The sequence below is a fragment of the Narcine bancroftii genome, chromosome 5 (genome assembly GCF_036971445.1).
Source record: "Narcine bancroftii isolate sNarBan1 chromosome 5, sNarBan1.hap1, whole genome shotgun sequence".
Taxonomy (NCBI): Eukaryota; Metazoa; Chordata; class Chondrichthyes; order Torpediniformes; family Narcinidae; genus Narcine; species Narcine bancroftii.
This window is the reverse complement of record NC_091473.1, coordinates 104843169-104862754: the sequence shown is the minus strand read 5'-3', so window position 1 is coordinate 104862754 and position 19586 is coordinate 104843169. Positions and strand designations below refer to the sequence as shown.

The 19586-nt window shown below is 38.8% G+C and overlaps 1 protein-coding gene across 1 annotated transcript in view; it reads right to left on the bottom strand.

Annotated features, from left to right (window-relative positions):
* Positions 1–504: 504 nt before the first annotated feature.
* The window catches only part of slc5a9 (solute carrier family 5 member 9), a 35076-nt gene continuing 15994 nt past the window's right edge, over positions 505–19586 (bottom strand). Inside the window, exons 7-14 of the mRNA XM_069936341.1 lie at positions 14746–14951; positions 12629–12764; positions 12184–12291; positions 11254–11404; positions 9297–9465; positions 8076–8291; positions 5479–5629; positions 505–943 (exon numbers count right to left, since the gene is read on the bottom strand). Coding sequence (XP_069792442.1) covers positions 738–943; positions 5479–5629; positions 8076–8291; positions 9297–9465; positions 11254–11404; positions 12184–12291; positions 12629–12764; positions 14746–14951 — 1343 coding nt within the window. The 3' untranslated portion in view covers positions 505–737. The remainder of the gene's footprint in view (positions 944–5478; positions 5630–8075; positions 8292–9296; positions 9466–11253; positions 11405–12183; positions 12292–12628; positions 12765–14745; positions 14952–19586) is intronic.

The following is a 19586-nucleotide window of genomic DNA, read 5'->3' as shown; positions in this document are numbered from 1 at the left end:
TTTTTGGATTGGAGTGGAAGTACTGGAAGCTTCACTAATTGATGTGAGGTGCAGCTGGGATCCATGCAGGTCCAGTTTTTGCACATTTCTGGGTGTTTAATATGCGAACACTATTTCAAAGGCTTTTTTCACCCCTTTCTTGATGTTCTAGAGTACACCTGAATGTGTATTAGTGCAATGAAAAATGGAAAAATCTACCAACTGATATTATTCCATTAGATTCTGCAACAACAATGTTTTTCAATTATTTAGCAAAGATTTACCAATTAACAAAACTTTAACAAATTGAACATTCTAAAACTTAAGTCGATAAATCTGAAATTTTAAATGTTTGGCGTGTAAATTAATCTATAATTAATCTCTATCTGTACATAATGCTCTGCTTGAACATTTTTGTAATTTTTTTTCAATTTTAAAAATGTAGTGATTTACCTGGGGAATCTTTAAAATAATTTTTGGGAAGTCGGTGTTTAAAAATTGATATTTATTTTATTTTCCCACTATTTTCTATTTACAATATTTAAGTTGCTTGAAGGAAATATCACTGTTGATTAAAGCTACTTCTGGACTTGGATCATCTTTGTTCTAGCAATTGTGATGTTTATTTCATCAATATGTCACCTGAAATTTTACATGACTTAATACTTATGCCATTGTTGCCATTAACCTACTGGTACAAGTGAACATTTCACCAAAGAGGGATAAAACTAGTCCGGAACTAATTACCATGACAAAAATTATCCAAAGTATCCCCAGCAGAAGACATTAACTACTAGTAGGATTAAAACATTTATATTGCATACATTTTTCCATAAAGGTTCTTCCTCAATGCTGGTTAAGCTTTCCTGTATGGCATCATTTTCTTCATCTGTGAGTTCGGATTCCTCCTGTACTGACAGGCCACAGAGGCAAAAGCATGTTTTCTTCCACCAAGAAAGTGTAACTGTTTCAAGATAAATAAATACAACAAAAGTGAAAATGCAAGTTCTCGATATTAATGTGGTATTGGGGTATGGACAAACAAAAGGCAGGTGCCACTAAATGCCAGTCCTTTGTATCCAATACAATCCCTACAAATATAAAAGTATTAATAACCAATTTAAGAAATAGCATTAGTTTACAAACTACTTCAGCTGAATGCATTGATAATTAACATCAGTGATTGGTTTTGAAACACACAAACAAAAAAATGATGGCACCTTGCATGCAGCTCTGACGAGAATCATGAAATATTCCCGTTTAGAACTACAGCTCGAACCCACAACCACAGAAACAGACATGCCTGTAAGTAACATTGTACTAAGTATATTGAAAAACTTAGCAATTGACAGAAATTGCAAACTCCAGAGGATCGTACATGATTCAGGCAACCGAGCCCTTTAAGGAAGATCTGACCATGCAGTGGTAGAGCAGGTTCCAGATTAAGCTAAAACTCTGGGCCTTGAGGCCTTCACTCCCTACCATCTTCATGGCTCATGTGCAATCTTTAAAAAATAGACTGGATGAACTCTGAGCCAGATTGCAGCAGCAGAGGGACATCAGGGAGTGCTGTGTGATGTTTGAGATTGGTGTCTGAGGATTTGCAACCTGCTGAGGGCTAGGTCAATGATGTTCAAGACTGATGATCCAGATCTCTAAAAGAAGTCCAGGTATAACCTATGGAAGGCCATCTTAACAGCAAAGAGGCAATTCTGAGTAAATTAGAGACAGAATCAGATATTCGCCAGCTATTGCAGGGCTCGCAGGCCATTACATCCTCCAAAGGGAAGCCTTGCATCATAAATAGCTGTGATGCTACACACCTTTTATGCTTGCTTTGAAAAGGAGAATTCAACTGTACCAATGAGAATCCACGCAGATGCTGGCAACCCTGTGATATCTGAATCAGAGGCCAACATCAGAACGTCTTCAAAGAGGGTGAACCCTCGCAAGGTATCAGGCCGTGATGGCGCACCTGGCAGGTAACTGAAAATCTATGCAAACTAACAAACTGGAGTGTTTATGGACATTTTCAATCTCTCACTGCTGCAGTCGGAGGGCACCAATTATATCCGGGCCCAAGAAGATCACATCGACTGGAATAAAATGCTTTGAGAGGTTGGTTAATGCCAGAATTAACATACCTAAGAAAAGACTTGGACCCACTGCAATTTGCCTACTGCCCCAATCATTCCATAGCAGCTGCAATCTCACTGGCTTTGGTCTCAGCCCTGGATCACCTGGACAACAGCAATATGTACATTAGGCTGATTTTCATCAATTACAGCTCTGCTTTGAACACCATCATCCCCTCTATTACTGGTCAGCAATCTTCAAAACCTGAGCCTCTGCAATTGGATCCTTGACTTCCTCATTAGACCACAGTCAGTGCAATCAGTACAATGTCTCCTCCTCACTGACAATCAACCCAGGCACACCTCAAGGATGCATGCTGAGTCCACTGCTCTACTCTCTATACTTCCATGACTGTGTAGCTAGGCACAATTCAAATGCCATGCACAAATTTGCCGATGGCACCACGATTGTCGGCAGAATCACAAATGGCGATGAGGAAGCTTACAGGGAAAAATTTGTTTCTTCCAAATGAGTTGAAATTTGACATGTTGGTTTGTGATAGAAGGAAGAAAGGAATTTTTTTCTGAAGTGTATAAATTATTGCAACAGAAAATGTCTAAAATTGATTTGCATAAATCAAGACTTAAATGGGAGAAAGATTTGGGAGTTGATTTGGATAGAGGTCATTGGAAGAATATTTGTAATGATAGAATGACAAAAATTATAAATGTCCAGTCAGTATAGACTTGTAACTTATAATTTTATACATCAATTATATTTAACTCTGGAGCATTTAAAAAGATATAATTTGAGATTTTCTGATTTGTGTTTTTGATGTAATGGTCAGAAGGTACGTTTTTACATTCAGTATGGTCTTGTGACAAGATTAAACCTTTTTGGTCTCGGGTTAAGGATTGTTTACAGAATATATTGAAAGTAAAATTTTCTTTAGTCTCAATTTTTTTTAAATTGGTGATATAAGTGGAATTTGGTATATAAATTGGATAAATTTAAAATAGCTTTTCTGAAACTGGCATTAGCAGTGGGGAGGAAATGCATGACTATTTTGTGAAAAGGTCAGATAGAACTTAGTTTACAGAAATTGTATTCAGAATTAAGGTCTTGTATTTCATTGAAGAAGATAACATAATTTGAGGGATAAATATTATTTTTAAGAAGATTTGGAGCCATATTTGGATTATTTTAATTGGAAAATTTGAAGATGGTGATCCTGATGTAGTGAGGTTTCCTTATTCCGTGATGTATTTATTTTGTTTTGGTGTTTTCTTTTTCTTTTTGGGGTTAGTTGAGATATGAGGGGTAGAGATGGGAGGAGGGGATGTATTATTGTAGGGGTTAGGGGTGGTTAGAAGGGTTTTCTTTTATATATGTAAACCATGTTAAAATTAAGGATATATTTGTATTATTGGTGTAATTGTGGTTGCTTATATTTTTAAAAAATTCAAAACAAAAGGAAGTTTATAAGAGTGAGATAGATCAGTAAGTTGAGTGGTGTCACAACAATAACTTTGACACTTAATGTTAGCAAAACTAAGCAATTGATTGTGGACTTCAGGAAGAGGAAATCAGAACATAAACCAGCCCTCAGTGAGGGGTTAGCAGTGGAGAGGGTAAAGAACTTCAAATTCATGGGTGTCAACATCTCTGAAGATCTATCCTGGGGCCTCCATGTTGATGCAATCATGAAGAAGGCTCACCAGCAGCTATATTTCATTAGGAGTTTGAAACGATTCGGTATGTCATCAAGGACTCCTGCGAATTTCAACAGGCACACTGTGGAGAGCATTCTGATTGGTTGCATCACTGTCTGGTATAGATGTGCCAATGTAAAGGGCAGGAAAAGAATGCAGAGGATTGTGAACTCGGCCAGTGCCATTATGGGCATTAGTCCGCTCCATTAAGGGCAACTTTAAGAGGCAGTACCTTAAGAAAGAGGAAAGTAGCCTCTATCATCAAGGACCCTCACCACCCAGACCATGCCCTTTTCTCTCTGCTACTATCAGGAAAGAGGTACAGGAACCTGAAGAAGATGCACACCCGATGTTACAAAAACAGCTTCTTTTTCCCGTCCACCACCAGATTTCTGAAGGACAATGAATCTATAGATACTAACTCCCTTTTGTTTCCTATTTTTGTGCACTAGTTATTTATTTTTAAATATTGTATTTACAGACCATAATTTAGAGTGATTTTGCACCTGTAATGCACAAAACTGCTGCTGCAAAGCCACAAATTTCATGACATGTTTATGAAAATAAACTGATTCTGATTCTGAGACATCTGGCAGTTCATAACTAGGCATCCAGAAGGTTTTGTGATCCATCAGTGACAGCAATAACTTATTCCATTGCAATCTGCAATCCTCTGGCTTCTCGGAGTAAGCAAACTATTATTAATCCAGTTAGACCACTGTGGGGCAATGAGAAAGACAAACCTGAAGCATAACCTGAAGCTGAAAAACAGGGCTATGTCTCTAGTAAATTGCAAATACTGCATTTAATTAATAGAAGTATGCATCCTACACAACATCATTAATTGTTGTGATCAATTAAATAGCAAATGGAAGGAGGTTTCCCAAGAATATCCCTTACCTCAATAATGACATAACCCAGTTTGTGATTCCCAAAACCAAGGATAAAACATAGGTTGTTATTTTTAGCCTCCTCCCTTCTGAACAACCTGCCATTCATTGGCCTAAAATCAACCCAATTTATTCATTCCACAAGGAATATATGAGAGCACACAATACCGTCATGGCGATGGAACCAGACAAGATCTTGCTTTGGTTCTGATGCTCGAGAAAGAGCTAGATTTCTACAGTTCTGTTCCACTCCAGGTTCAACACTGGCATCCATCTAATATTGTGAAAAGTTGTGGACATATGTCTGGTATAGAAAAAAACCCAAATCAATCTGAATAATCACTGTCCATCATTGTATCCTCACCCATCAGCTAAGTGATGAAAAAAGTTGCTATTTTTACTTGTATACCTTTGATTCCATCACATCCTCTTTCTCCACTCTTTGCTTTTGTTATATAAGCTGGATGGCAGATGATGACAAATAGAGGTCATAAATACCATGTGGGATGTAAGATATCTGGGATCACCAAATCATGAACTGCCAATCCGGCAAATGCAGTTTGATGAAGAGGATGGTGGGGCAGTTGGGAGAAACAAGATAAAAATTATAAAGTGCATAAAATCTTTTAAAAATGTTTTGTGTTCCTGTCTTTGTCCACTCAGTGGAGGAATTTTGTATGAAGAGTTGTGGTGTTGCAGGCAGAATGCATGAGGGATGGAGTTGGTACATTTGAATATCCTTCAATAAAAACAGAAAATACTGGGCAGGGGCAGCATCTGCGAAGAGAGAAACAATTAAGAACCCTCAAACACTCCTTTACCTGTTTCTTGCAGTCCATCATCTTCTGTTATGGCTAATATTTCAATGTTTCTGTCAGCAGATTCAGAGATTGTTTTTGGCCTGCTCCAGTTATCATCCAAGCGAATCTTCGAAATGTTAATGTGTCGAGTCCACCATGTTAATCGAATGAGCTTTGAAAATATAAATAATATTTATTCTGTACTGTGGAAATCAGTAAACTATTTACGAACATCATTGCAAAGTACCAAAAAGACAGCATGTGTAACTTCAGAGAAAATATTGGGTTAATGAGGGAAGAATATTGGTGAAGAAAAGCACAAGTTTGGGTGAAACAGAAAGATGCGCATTGCAGTGTTATAACCCAGTAGATCTGATTTTTTTTCAAAAAAGTAAATACACTTAGAGGTGCAATTTTGTGCTTGGAATTATGTGTCATAGGCCATTTGATTGACAAATGGAGACAGAATCCAAGGAATCCTGTAACAAAAGCAGAAATTGGAGGAAGTATTTCAGGCTGCAGACATGGAGGAAAAAAAAACGGAGTTAACATTTCATATCACTCCTCTCATTGTTTCTTGTACTCAATCACCCTCTGTAATGGATAATATTTCACCATTGCTCTGGATGGATTCAACATTTTGATCCCTCCCTTATCCATCTATGACTTGTGCACCTTCCTCTGACATTTTATTCAAGCGTCTGCCTATATATTGAACATACCTTGATTGAGGGCTCAGGCCTGAAATTTTGGTTATGTTTATCTTTACTATTATAAAGTATGCTGTGTGACCTGCTAAGTTTCTCTGGCATTGTGTTTTTACTACAGTCACAGTATCTGCAGATTTTCCTGTTTCCCTTGAAGTTTTGATGAAGGGTCTTTTACCTGAAAGTTAATCCAATATCTCTCTTCATAGATGCTCTCTTGTGTGCTGAGTACACCCAGAGTTTTATTTTTATTTTAAATTTCCTCTATCTGTATTTTTAACAGGTCTCCTGTAAGCATGTGTAAAGCAACAGAAACATTTCAGCAAAACAATTAATCTAAATTCTCTTCACTGCAAGAGTGATGGTGACCTTCCATTTGCCAGTCATTTTAACTCTCCACCTTTGACCTTCTACAGTATTCCAATGATGCCCATTGTAAGTTTAAGGTCCAGAACGCCATCTTTTGTCTAGTCACTGGAAATCAATACTGAATTTAGTGCCACAGCTGCCTCATCATCTCCAGCAATTCAAGTTCAATCCTGACTTCAGGTACTATCTGCCCAGAGTTTGCATCTTCTCCCTGTGACCATGTGCATTCCCTCACATTCCAAAGAGGTGTGCAAGTTAGTTGGCCAATTAAATTTCCATTAGATCGGGGGGGGGGGGGGGGGAGGGGGTAGAATCCGGGTGGCATTAATATCAACTTCTCTGGTTACAGTTCCCCCATCTCTCCTCTTCCCCTGTTTCTCCTTTCCTCTAGCTCTGTCTGTCTGTCTCTCTCTCTCTCCTTTCCTCCAGCTTCTACATTCAGAGCTTGATCAGTTCTCACCTTTCCTCCTATCCACATCCAATTATCACCTTTTGTCTGTTATTCAGGTGCCTGGTTTCTTTTTGCTCATATCTTTTTGATCAGGCCCGAAATTTTGATCATATATCGTAACCTCCTAAGTACACTGCAGGATCTGCTGAGTTCCCCAGCATTTTCATGTTTCTACCAAATTATTTTATATCCTCTGCCTTGATACCTTTCAGGAAATATCCTTTATTGGAGATAACCAATCCATAGATTATTTCTTTATGGGCTAAACAATTCTGATACTCTGCTGTGAACCTGGGAAATACAGAAATTATTCCATATTTCAAGTATTAAGGTTACAGAGTTAGAGATATTTCAGCTCCATGAAAAATAAAGGGAAGTTTCAATACTGCTTTAGCTCTATATAGCAACTAAAACCTACTTTCAAAACACATTTAGCACGTTTTGTTTGGAATATCAAATAAAATCCCATTTCCATTTCATGATGAAATAATTTAAATCAAACCAGCTATGTGAATCCTTGCTCTTGTGTTAATTGTGTCATCAATCAATGCTTGTATCTTTGAGGCAATCAGAACTTCAGCAATTGGAGCAAGAGCTCAGCATTCCTTGAGTCTACCATTCAATATTATTGTTACTTTTCTACATGAACTCAACTTTTCATCCGATCACTTTAACTTTTGCATTTACCTGGTGCCCTAAAGTCTAGCTGTTGCAAGTCTTGTGTATAAGACTCACTGAACATTCCCAGTCTTCTGGGTCTGTATAGATTTATTTAGATAGTGTGGTCTTATTAGAATCATCCTATTAGAAAGAACCAATTAGTTTTCTTTAACACAGAAATCTCACCCTAAATTCCTCACAGTGCACACCAAAGATAGAAAATATAGTTAGCAATGGATATCAATCTAAAAGTAGTAGTTAACAGACTATACAACCAAAATTAGATCGAATTAATCCATGTTTTTAAAGGTAGTAAAAATTGCATCATATGTTTTAAGAACAATGTGAAAATTTAGGGAATATAGTTGAAAAAAACTGCTTACAAGAACTTTAAAAATGCATTTTCTTAAGACTTGGTACCTATCACTTACATTTTCTTTCTGGATAGCTGGAGTCATTAAACTAATGACAGCAATAACAATTGCACTTATTCCACATAGAATCAGAGCAAAGTAAAGGTAATGCACGTCCTTAATGAAGGAAGGCCTTTTATCTTCTTCACCGCATGATGGCGTTCCATAAACAAACTCCATGACCATTCGAACAAGACCCAGGATCAGCCCGACCATCAATCCCCAGAAAGCACCCTGCGGCATGTATGGAAATATATTGTCAAGATGATTTGAAAACATAGCAATCCAGGTGAGACATTTAAAGTACTGCATTGTAACACTCAATGTATGATTTCCTTTATGAGAAGGTTAATACATTACAGAACAAGAAGTAATTTGATATGTATTTGCATTGCATAAACATATTATAATCTTTTATGCCAGAAACTTAAATACATACAATGTGACATGTTGTTCCTAATGTCACAAATATTCCTCTTTTGCAGACGATTAAGTACTTTAAGATGGGCCTGCACTACCATTAGGCCAACTAGGCCTAGAGTGCAGACCTCAGAGGGGGGCTGTTGAAGAGAGATTCTAACAGCTCCAGCAACTCTGCAGCATGAGTATCATAGGTAGATAACATTTACGTTTCTAGTTATGCCCGTGTCTTTTGGATGGTTCATATGCCAACCCAGGTTGTTTTATCATGTATGTGTTCTTCCATAGGTATGACTTTGTCCACTTAGAAATTACAGTAACAAACATTTTAAGGGAAATTGAATGGAGAATCCCATTAATCTCAACTGGACAGTTGGCCTCAGTGATGTCAATGTATAATACATATAAATATGGATGTTATTTAACACTTTTTCATGATATTTGTTGGAAAAATACTTTTAAAGATTGCTACAAATAGGACTTGGCATGACGGTATTTGAATAATAGCCATTAGCTGGTCTACTGAAGAGCTGAATAAGTCTAAAGATTTCCTTGCCTTTGGAGTGGGAACAATGCTTATTTAGAACATTTCTAACAGCAATTTTCTATAGTTTGAAGAGTTCCAATGAAATAAAAGAAGTGCCCTTCAGCATTATTTGGATTATTTTGAAATTAGATCTTTGTAAAACAATTTACATTTGCACATTTTGAAATGCATCATCCACAAAGATTTGATTCTCATTTCAGCAGATTTTCAACATTAATGGGGTATTAAATGACTGTAATTACAATATCTCTCTTGCTGCTTCTGGTTCTCACCGGCTCATTGACTCTTGTCCAGAAGACTGCCATAATGAAAAGTGCGGTGATTGGTGGTGCTAAGTAGCTGGTAACAGACTGAATGTAGTCAAAAAGCTGGCCACTGTTGGCTCTCTGGATAATGGGGATCCACACTATACTGACAGCAATGAGGAAAATAATAAATACCCTGCCAAAAAAAAAGGAAATTTAATTAAATACTTCATTTCTCTTGCTGGAAAAGATAACCCTAATAAATAAGAGGAAACAACATCTGGGCACATCTTCTGATCAGCTCAGTGGTTCTGTAAGAAAAAGTCTCCTCTTATTGTCCATTCAACCACCTTTATTGAAAACACTTTCCTAACAATGATCGATTCACTGCTAATCTCTTCCTGTTGCATGCAACAAAATGGAAGATCTTTTTACTCCTCTATCTGTCGTTTATTTTAAAAAATTAAATTGCAGTTATAATTGCCCAAATAATTGCCTATGAATTCCTAAAGAATTGAAATAAACACAGCAATAGATTTATTAACTAGGTAAATATTGCCACACTACCTATCCTATATGGAAATGTTCTTCCAGACATACAACTTTGACCAGAAGTCTGGTAGGCAATGGTCAGCACAGAATGTCCTGAAGACTCTGATGGACAAGGACAATGGATACTGTGGGCTGGTTCCCTGAACAGACAGTCCAGATCAACTGGCAGTGTACCTCTTCACCAGAACACACTGAAACCCACCGGGGCTTCCACTGAGGGGAGCCCTCCCAGTCAGATCCTTGCTGTACAATCAAAACATTACCCCTAATGTACATTGCTGTCAAAATGACTCTGATGGGGAGGAAACAGCTTATGCACACTGTGAATTTGCTAAGAGGATCCAAGGGTCTTTGTCCCAGCAAAAGTATAACTGAGGACTCTTATTAGCAGACTACTCCCAGGTATCCTCGCAGAGCTGCTGGAAGATCATCAATTTGGTGAAAGGTGCTCTTTTGTCTGCCCGTAACTTGTTGGTCTTCCATCACAATTAAACATCTGTGAAAGAATGCTGCTGTCTGGCACATTCCAGGCTGCAGGAGTATGTGCTGAGGGGCACTCTGAACCTTGGAACATAAAACACAAAGACTAGTGGGAAAGGTCAAGCCTTGGGACCTTCCAGTACCAGGCATGGAGGGGCTGAGTCTGGTGAGGAAACCCCTCAAACAATGGAAGGAGGAATAACCATCGTGCTAATAGTACTATATTGTAAAGATTGACACTAAAATGTACAGTAGCAAAATGTTTACAGAAATATGACTCTAAAAAATGCAAATGTACTGTATTTTCTTTAGTTTGTGTATTTTTTTATTGTGAATAATGTTTATTTTTGGAAAATATATTGGTGCTGGCTCATCTCATAGACTTGCATTCAGATCATGTCCATTTCCTCCTTCCCCTTTCTCAACTGAACAGGTTAGAGCCAAGCATGTTCGAGAGCACAATGGAATATGCACTCCACTTGCCTGCATGAACGGGGCTCCAGCAATTCCTGAGAAGCTCCACTCCAGTCTGCTTGATTGGCACCCCATCAATCAGCTTAAACTTTCACTCCCTGCACTCCTGCTACAGAGCTGGGGAACGTCAAGAAGGAAATAAATTGTGACAGCAAAATGATGATCCAATCAAACGAGTGGCCACTTTTTTTGCTGGTGCCTTATGCGGCCAGAGGAACCTTCAAGAAGCTGAGGCTGAGTTTCAAGCAAGTCCTTCAGCTTGTCCGAGCATCAAGTTCCATAGTTATGGTGCAACAGATGGCAAATCAACTCTATGCTGATCTGGACAACTACCAGGTGGATATCCACAGTCATCACTAGTTGCCAGGTGACTGTTCACCTTGGAATGCTTTTTTTCATATAATACCACAAAAAGCAAGACATTGCCAAGATAAGAATATTTCTTATCAACCTCTTGCGTTATAAAATACAAAGGTACCTGCCAACAATCATCAGCTCCTGTTCAGTGGCATTTTTGCGAACCCGCTGCCAGATATCAAGGGTGAAGAGCGTGCTGCTGCTGTTAAATATTGAGGTGAGTGAACTCATTAATGCAGCCATCATCACTGCAATCATCAGGCCCCTCAAACCTGGTTCAAAGTAAAGAGAAAATTTTTAAAAAGCAGGTTAGATAAATAAATATTCATTCAGCCAGTGCAAGAAAAAGTGATGTTTCGGTAGTGATGACAGATCTTTTGATGGTCGTGGTTCATGCTTAGGGTTAAACCAGTACAGGGTGATTACTCCCCATTTATGCATTCTCTGAATCTTGTGCATCTCAGCCATTCAAAACAAAGCAGCATCATTGAAATTACAGGAAGAAGGGAAGGGTTATTTCCTAGCTCAGTTTTAACTGCTTATCTGCTACATTTCTACAAGCGAGCAAACCCATGACTCAAGTTATCGGTTCCTTGTACTGTATTTGAAGCTGGTGTATTTGATACTGAAGTTTTCAGCAGGAAGAAAATGATTGAATGCTTTTAAGATTTCCCAAATATGTAAAATAAAAACAATTCTTTCCATTTGAAATCATTTTGTAAGTTCTAGAATCTAGATTAAAGCAAAAACCATGAATGGAGACAAGGCAGTTGCTCATATGACATGCAGTGAATGACACCCACAATTACTTAAGTGGTTTTTCTGGATGCTCTCTACTGTGAAATTGGCACCTTGCTCATGTAGGCAAATAAATGAACTGTGAAAAATACTTCAAAAATGAATTAGCAAGGAGCTGGGTTCATAATGGCAGCTGAGTTCAGCAGACTAGTAAATAGACCCAGTGAGGTTGATATACATCCAACAGTGGAAAAGAATAGATGCACTGTTCATCAACCACCTAAAACTAAAAGATAATAATAAATAGTCTCACCTACAGGCATAAGTTCCACTACCAGTTTGGGGTATGCAATATTTGAGCATCCTACTCTGGCTCCACAGACTGACTCACAAACATCAGGATCCACACAGCCCACCTCATCTGGAAATGTTCAAAGTAAATTAATAACAAAGGAAATAACTTCAGGTGAATGCATTCTATATATCTTAAAACTCAAAATACAAATAGTGTTAAAGATGAGTTGTTATCTTGTCAAGGTTGTCTCAGATCTAGTCCTTTATTAGAGCTTGCCAAATTTAATTTTACTCTCCTTTGTGGAACTTTTGAAAGCATTTGCACTCATTGCATTGGTAGTATAAAGATAGTTAAATACTTAATAGATCTTCCTAATGCAAAGCAAGATTTATAGACCAAAAATATTTGCACAATGAATTTGTACCAAACCCTCCAGAACACAGCACATGAATTTCATACACACCTGGATACAATGCTCTACTGATCATGCCCGGCCAGACGATGAAGAACATTGGTAACATCTTCAGATACCCTCCCAAAACTGATCCTCCTTTGGCATGAGAAAGACTTTTTGCTGAAAGGGACCTCTGTACAATAACCTAATTAAAATAAACCATAGAACCATAGAACATTACAGCACAGAAACAGGTCCTTCATCCTTTCTAGTCTGTGTCAAACTATTTTTGTACACAGTCCCACTAATCATATCTCTCCATAACCCCTCCCGTCCATGTACCTGTACAAATTTTGAAATGTAAAAATTGAGCCTGTATTTACCAATTCACCTGGCAGGTCATTCCGCACTCCTACGAACTACTGCATGAAGTTTCCCTAATATTCCCTTAAAACTTTTCTCCTTTCACCCATAACCCATGTCCTTTGGTTTTTGTCTCAATTAACCTCAGTGCCATAAGTCTGTTTGCATTTACTCTGTCTAATCATACTTTTCTGTGCTCCAGGGAATAATGTCTGAACCTGTTTAACTTTTCCATGTAACTTAATTCTTCAAGTTCTGGCCACAGACATCTCTTGTAAATCTGCACTATTTCAAATCTTATTGATATCCTTCCTGTGGTTAGGTACCAAAACTGCACACAATACTCCAAATTTGGCCTCACCAATGGTACAACTTCACCATAACTTCACAACTCGTACACTCAATACTTTGTTTCAGGAAAGCCAATGTGCCAAAAGATCTCTTTATAATCCTATCTAACTGTGATACCACTTTCAAGAAATTTGTATCTGTATTTCCAAATCCCTCTGTTCTACTGTGCCTTACCATTTATAGTGTATGTTTTACCTTGGTTTATCCTCTCAAAGTCAACATCTCATATTTGTCTGCATTAAATTGCATCTGTCATTCTGAAGCCCATTTTTCCAATTGGCCAAGGTCCCTCTGCAAACTTTGAAAGCCTTCCTCACAGTCTACTACACCTCCAATCTTTGTGTTACCTGCAAACTTGCTGATCCATTTTACCACATCATCATCCACTTCATTGATTTTGATGAAAAACAACAGTGGACCCAGTACTGATTCTTGAGGCACACCGCTAGATAAAGGCCATTAGTCAGAGAAGCAATCATTTGCTACCTGACTAACCAAATACTTATATATCTGATCTCTTAGAATACCTTTCATTAATTTACCCATGACCGAGGTCAAGCTCAGCAGCCTATAACATCCCAGATTATTTTTAGAGCTTTTTTTTAAACAATGAAATAACATGAGCTACCCTCCAATCCTCTAGCACCTCACCTATGGGTAAGGACATGTTAAGTATATCTGCCAGGGCCCCTGCAATTTCTTCTCTAGCCTCTCTCAAGGTCTGAGGGAACATTTTGTCAGGTCCTGGGGATTTATCCATCTTTATTTGCCTGACAACGTTACTTTTGTGGTGGCTTGCCATGAATACTTGACCCTCACATTATGTCATAGATTACTACTATACATAGTATGAATGAGGTAGAATGAAATGATTCCATTGTTCCAGCCATTAATCAATTAATTTAAATAGCTAAACATTTCCATTCTCAGATAACACACAGGAAAACATCAGATCCACCAATAAGCTTCTCATATCAGCATCCTGCAGTTTAATTTCAGGGTCAGTTGGCCTAGTAATTACATTTGACAATAATATTGGATATAAAACATTTCTAATTTATGCTTGTTATGAAAATGAATAAATATGGAACAAATTAACTCACTGTTTATCTGCTATTATCACCTACATTAGCTTCCAGCTAATAACCATGGACATACCAGGAAGTCCAGATCGCTATTAATTGAATGCAATGCAGAAACTGATCTGTTCAGTACTTGCCCCCTTTTGACAAATAACATTGCTGTCTTAAAATTCACTTTAGAGTCCGAGAAGTATGGGAACTCATTGAACCGTAAATTATGAATGGGCTCAATGGGTATGTACTAATAAAACTGTGGTTGAAGTGTGAAAAAGGAAGAAATGCATAATTAACTTCACTGATGATTGTTAGATATTTAAATATGTGCAGGTCAAATCATTTCAAGTGCTGTTAAAATTTCCATGTTTATTTCCTCAGGCAATTGAGATTTACCTGATCAGTGCACCAACACCATGTGGCAAGCACAGTGAGTCCAAATATGAGTCCAGGCCAAGGAATATCACCATTGACTGGATCTCGAAACATGTGGAAAGCATCAGCACGTGGAATGTGACAGGAAGTGTTTTCCACAGTGATGTTGGGAATTGCTTGGAAGTATTTCTCCTCCAATCCTGAATACCAACCAACTTTGTTTAAACCTGAAGTCAAAAAGTGCAGATTTTATTTTCATGTGCCAAGCAAATGCTCGTAAACAGTTAATTCATAAATTCCCCCTGAAGGTTAAGGAAAGAGAGGCTATTTCTTAATATCTAGGACAATATTTTGCAATATGAACTCTATTAATAAATTCTAATAAAGACCAACACAATTTTCCTGCAATTATATTACCCTCCCTTCAACCCTTGTATAATTCATTTTGCACAGTTTTTAAGAAATGGTGTGGATTCTTTAACAATTCAGAATAACCTGTGTCAGAAAATTCCTTGGATTAGTAAGTCAGTTAACCTGTTACTGTAAATAATGTCAATGGCAGCATTAAATGTGTTAAATATTGGCTCAATTGGCTGACTGCACTCTCAAGTCTGAATCAGCAGTTCATGAAGTCTCATTTCTTTCCAGGACTTGACCGATTGAGTGAAGAAGGTACCTCAGAGATAAATAATGGCAGGATCCAGGTGAGATTAGAAAAGAAGATGAAGAATTTTAAAACTGAGACATTGCTTAAAAGGGAATGTGTTGATCAGCAAAGACCGAGATGAAGGGGAGTGGAGTCTGGCACAAGCTTGGACATATGCAGCACCTGAGCTCACATTTATGGTGTAGATAAAAGAAGTAATAATGGCATGAGTTAGGCTTTCAGTAGAAGATGAGCCAAGTCATGAGTATAATAGGGGAATGTTCCAGATGTAGAAACAGAGAAAATGACATAAATTTGGTCTTTGGAAGTTCATCTCCAGGTCCAATGCCACACTAAAGTTGCATCCAGTCTTATTGGGATTTATCCCGCTATTAGGGGTAGTGATGAAGAGAATGCTGAGAGAATAGGAAGGAGACCGGCAAAAAGAATTTGTTACCAATCACATTTGCACTCTATCTCTCAAAATAGCTTCAAAAATTAGAAACTTCTCTTCAAAGTGCCCATGTTTTGGCAGCCCAGATATTGAGGGGTGTGAACTCCAAGGGAGCAGTGGACCAGTAAAGGGCACAAAAGCAGAACACAACCACATACTGAGAAGGAGAAGCCCGTGAGAGGACCCTGCAGGATAGGAAGCCAGAGTAGTGGTCCAGTGCCAGCCTCGACTGCAGATCATGGCTGCCTATGACTGGTATCGGGACCAGGATTCATGAAGGTGATGATGTCGTGCAGGGCTCCCAAAGGGCGTTGGCTTGTCAATCGCTGGGGATTCTAAACCAGAGCCACAAAGGGTGATAGATGCCTTCAGCCTGGGTTCACCACTGGTCCCACAGAGATTGTGCAGCTACAAAGGTTTCAGAGTCACCGAAAGCAGTAACATCGGAGGAGCTGATGGGATCCACAGACACTTGGTGTTGTTGAAGGGACCCTCTTTTGCTTTTCTTTATCATCTTGACAGTGGTGCTTCTTTATCTGCCTTCACAAGGCAAACAAAGGAAAACAATGCCATCTTGAATAATGAGCTGAAGAAAACATTTCAGAAGGCTTGATAGGAAAGATGGGGAGATAACACAGAATGGAAAGTTGGAAATTCTACAAGAGGATGGGTTACACCTGAATTGGATGACCAATGTCTTTGTGGGGAGTTTTACTTGTGAAAACTGCAAGAGAAACTATATTTGGCAATTTAATATTCCTGAGTTTTGGTGTTTTAGACAGGAGGAAAAAGAGGGGGGAGATGTAGCATTGCTATTCAGGAAGAGTATCACAGCTGCACTCAGAGGACTTAAAGCTGGGCTCAATCACTGAGACATAAGGTGGACAGTCAGAAATTATCTCCCAGGACAAGAGCATCACACTCGAGAGGACATCCATTTCAGGTCAGGGGTAGGAAGTTTGATTGGTAGGGAGATGTAAGGGGAAAACGTATTTCAGAGAATGGTTGGTGCTAGAACAGGGTGCGAGGAGTAGTGGTGGAAGCATACAATAGTCGCGCTTAAGAGGCTTCCAGATATAACACACGAATGTGAAGGGAATGGAGGAATATCCATCAGGTGCAAGTAGCAGAGTTTCAGCTTGATTTGGACATCATGTTAGGCAGTCATGTGGGGCAAAGGGCCTGTTCCTGAGCTCTACTGTTCTTCATTCCATGTTAGATGGCCTCTTTCTACTTATATTTCTCATGTCCTGATACGTAAGCACATATTGAAATAGGTATTTGCTTCTGAAAACACACTGGTGCCCTATTCCAGTATCACAATAGGTCATACAGTGTACAAGGTTGCCAGTCTGTGCAATTGGGCAGGTCATGGCAGTTCCGTAAGTAAGTTTGCTGTGACTACTGATTCCTATCTTATCATCAAATGCGTTAGATAATCCATTGATAGCTACATTTATCAGACATTCCACTGAAGTCAGGTGGGTAAAGCATGGAGAAGTATCCGACTGATGAATATACTACTCCTGAACTCATTCCATCACTATAGGTATGGTCACTTCTCTATCTGGTGCATTTAACTGGAGAGGAGGCAGTATTTAAGCAAGCCCTCTGTTACCCTTCTTATTGTAACTGCTCCTCAGTAAAACGCTGCAATAGTCCCAAAGAAGATAGCAGTAAAAGTCAACTGAGGGAAGCTACTTCTCCTTCCATAAAGAAAAAAAATAATCCAATTACTTCTATGCTCATTTTTCCTCCTCTAGCAAATGAAGAATTTTAAGTTTCCACCTTAGCCAAACACATAAGTAACCTTCATGTACCTTTGGCATGGTCACCCTTTCAATTAACTGCAGCAATGTCAGTTTTCAACGTTGGGAGCAACAGCTTGGTATTAAAAGAAAGGCTACTAGCAGCCTACTTCCATAACAAATGAGTCTCCCTTTTGGGAACCCTGCATGACACCATCACCTTCATGAATCCTGGTCCCGATACCAGTCATAGGCAGCCATGATCTGCAGTCAAGGCTGGCACTGGACCACTACTCTGGCTTCCTATCCTGCAGGGTCCTCTCACGGGCTTCTCCTTCTCAGTATGTGGTTGTGTTCTGCTTTTGTGCCCTTTACTGGTCCACTGCTCCCTTGGAGTTCACACCCCCTCAATATCTGGGCTGCCAAAACATGGGCACTTTGCAGAGAAGTTTCTAATGGTGCCTCCACCATTCCTCCTTCCTTCTACTCCACACTCCACCTCGTTGAGATTTAATGTAGTGGTTAGTGCAATGCTATTACAGCGCCAGCGACCCAGGTTTGAATCTGGAGCTGTTTGTAAAGAGTTTGTGCATCCTCTCCAGATCTGCATGGGTTCTCCCCGGAATGTCCATTTTCCTCCTACCCTTCAAAACGGAGGTTGTAGGTTGATTGGTATATTTGGGCTGCCCAGGTTTGTGGACCGGAAGGGTCTGTTACTGTGTTGTATATCTCTTTTTTTTAATGTTTAAAAACAGTAATACTGACACTTTACTGCATTAAGAAGCCAAATTGAGAGTCAAGGTATTTCTTCATCGAACATATTAAGGGCGTTGCTAACTTTTAATGAAAGAAGTTCTATTGATCATTAATAATGATTACAGTAACAATGAATGATCTACAGTTACCTTTAGGCTGGTTAGACAATATATATTTTAGCTGGCAAATTAATAATTTAGTAAATTAATAATGGTATGCCCTCTCTGTTTAAATATTTATTAGTGCGTATCCAAAGATGTTACGCACACTAAGTCATGAGACATTTTCTCGCTTTCATCTATTGAAGATTTTGTTTCTTTTGTTTTCACCTCTTTTCATTCCATACATTTCCATACAGAAATGAGGAAGTTCACATTTCTAGGTGGTTGCAAAGGGATGCTGTGGAATATATAGTGCAGTGGGATTTACCAGAAAATAAAGGGTGCGTTTTAGACCACAGGTCAGAAGTTAGAAAAGGATCTACACGAGAGCATGCAGTATTGCCAGCAATCCATAGAAAGGATTGGCTCAGATTCAGAACCTGAAGCAAGAGAAAAGAGAATATGAAAGAAGAGGTGTTTACTTGAGAGATTTTTCACACCAGAAATTGGTAAGATGGAGTATTGTAGATAGGTACAAATCTTTGGATCTGTAATAGTTTTGGGCAGTACACGAGGCCTAGGCAATAGTTGACATGATATAGATCAAATCTACTCTTTAATCCAATAATATCTATCCAAAGGTTCACTGCTGAGGTCACATTAAAACTTTGTGACAGAGGCAACATTTTACTGTAGGAGAATGAAAGGGGTCAGTCTAGGAAATATAATCACATGGGGATAAAATGCCATGGGGTAAGGTATCTCCACCAGTAAATAAATCACAAAAATCTGTAGACATTGGTTGAAGTAAAAACACAAGATGCCGGAGAAGCCCAGCAGGTCAGTGCCCTTATGCAGCAAAGGTAAAAATACATAACCAATGTTTCGGGCTTGAGCCCTTCATCAAGGTATGAGAGAATGCTGTCAGGTGTCTGAACAAACAGGTAGGGAGAGGGGCAATGGAAAAGGCAGGAGATGATAGGTGGATGAGGGGAGGGAAGGGTCAGCAGCAATGAGGGGGAGGAGGGATGGCTGGGTGGGTAAGTGGGAAGGGAGGGGAGAACTGGAAAGATAGGAAAGTGGGAGGGGAAGAAAGGTGAGCAGGTTTAGTAGAAATCAGAAAAGTCATTGTTCATGCCATCCAGCTGAAGAGTGCC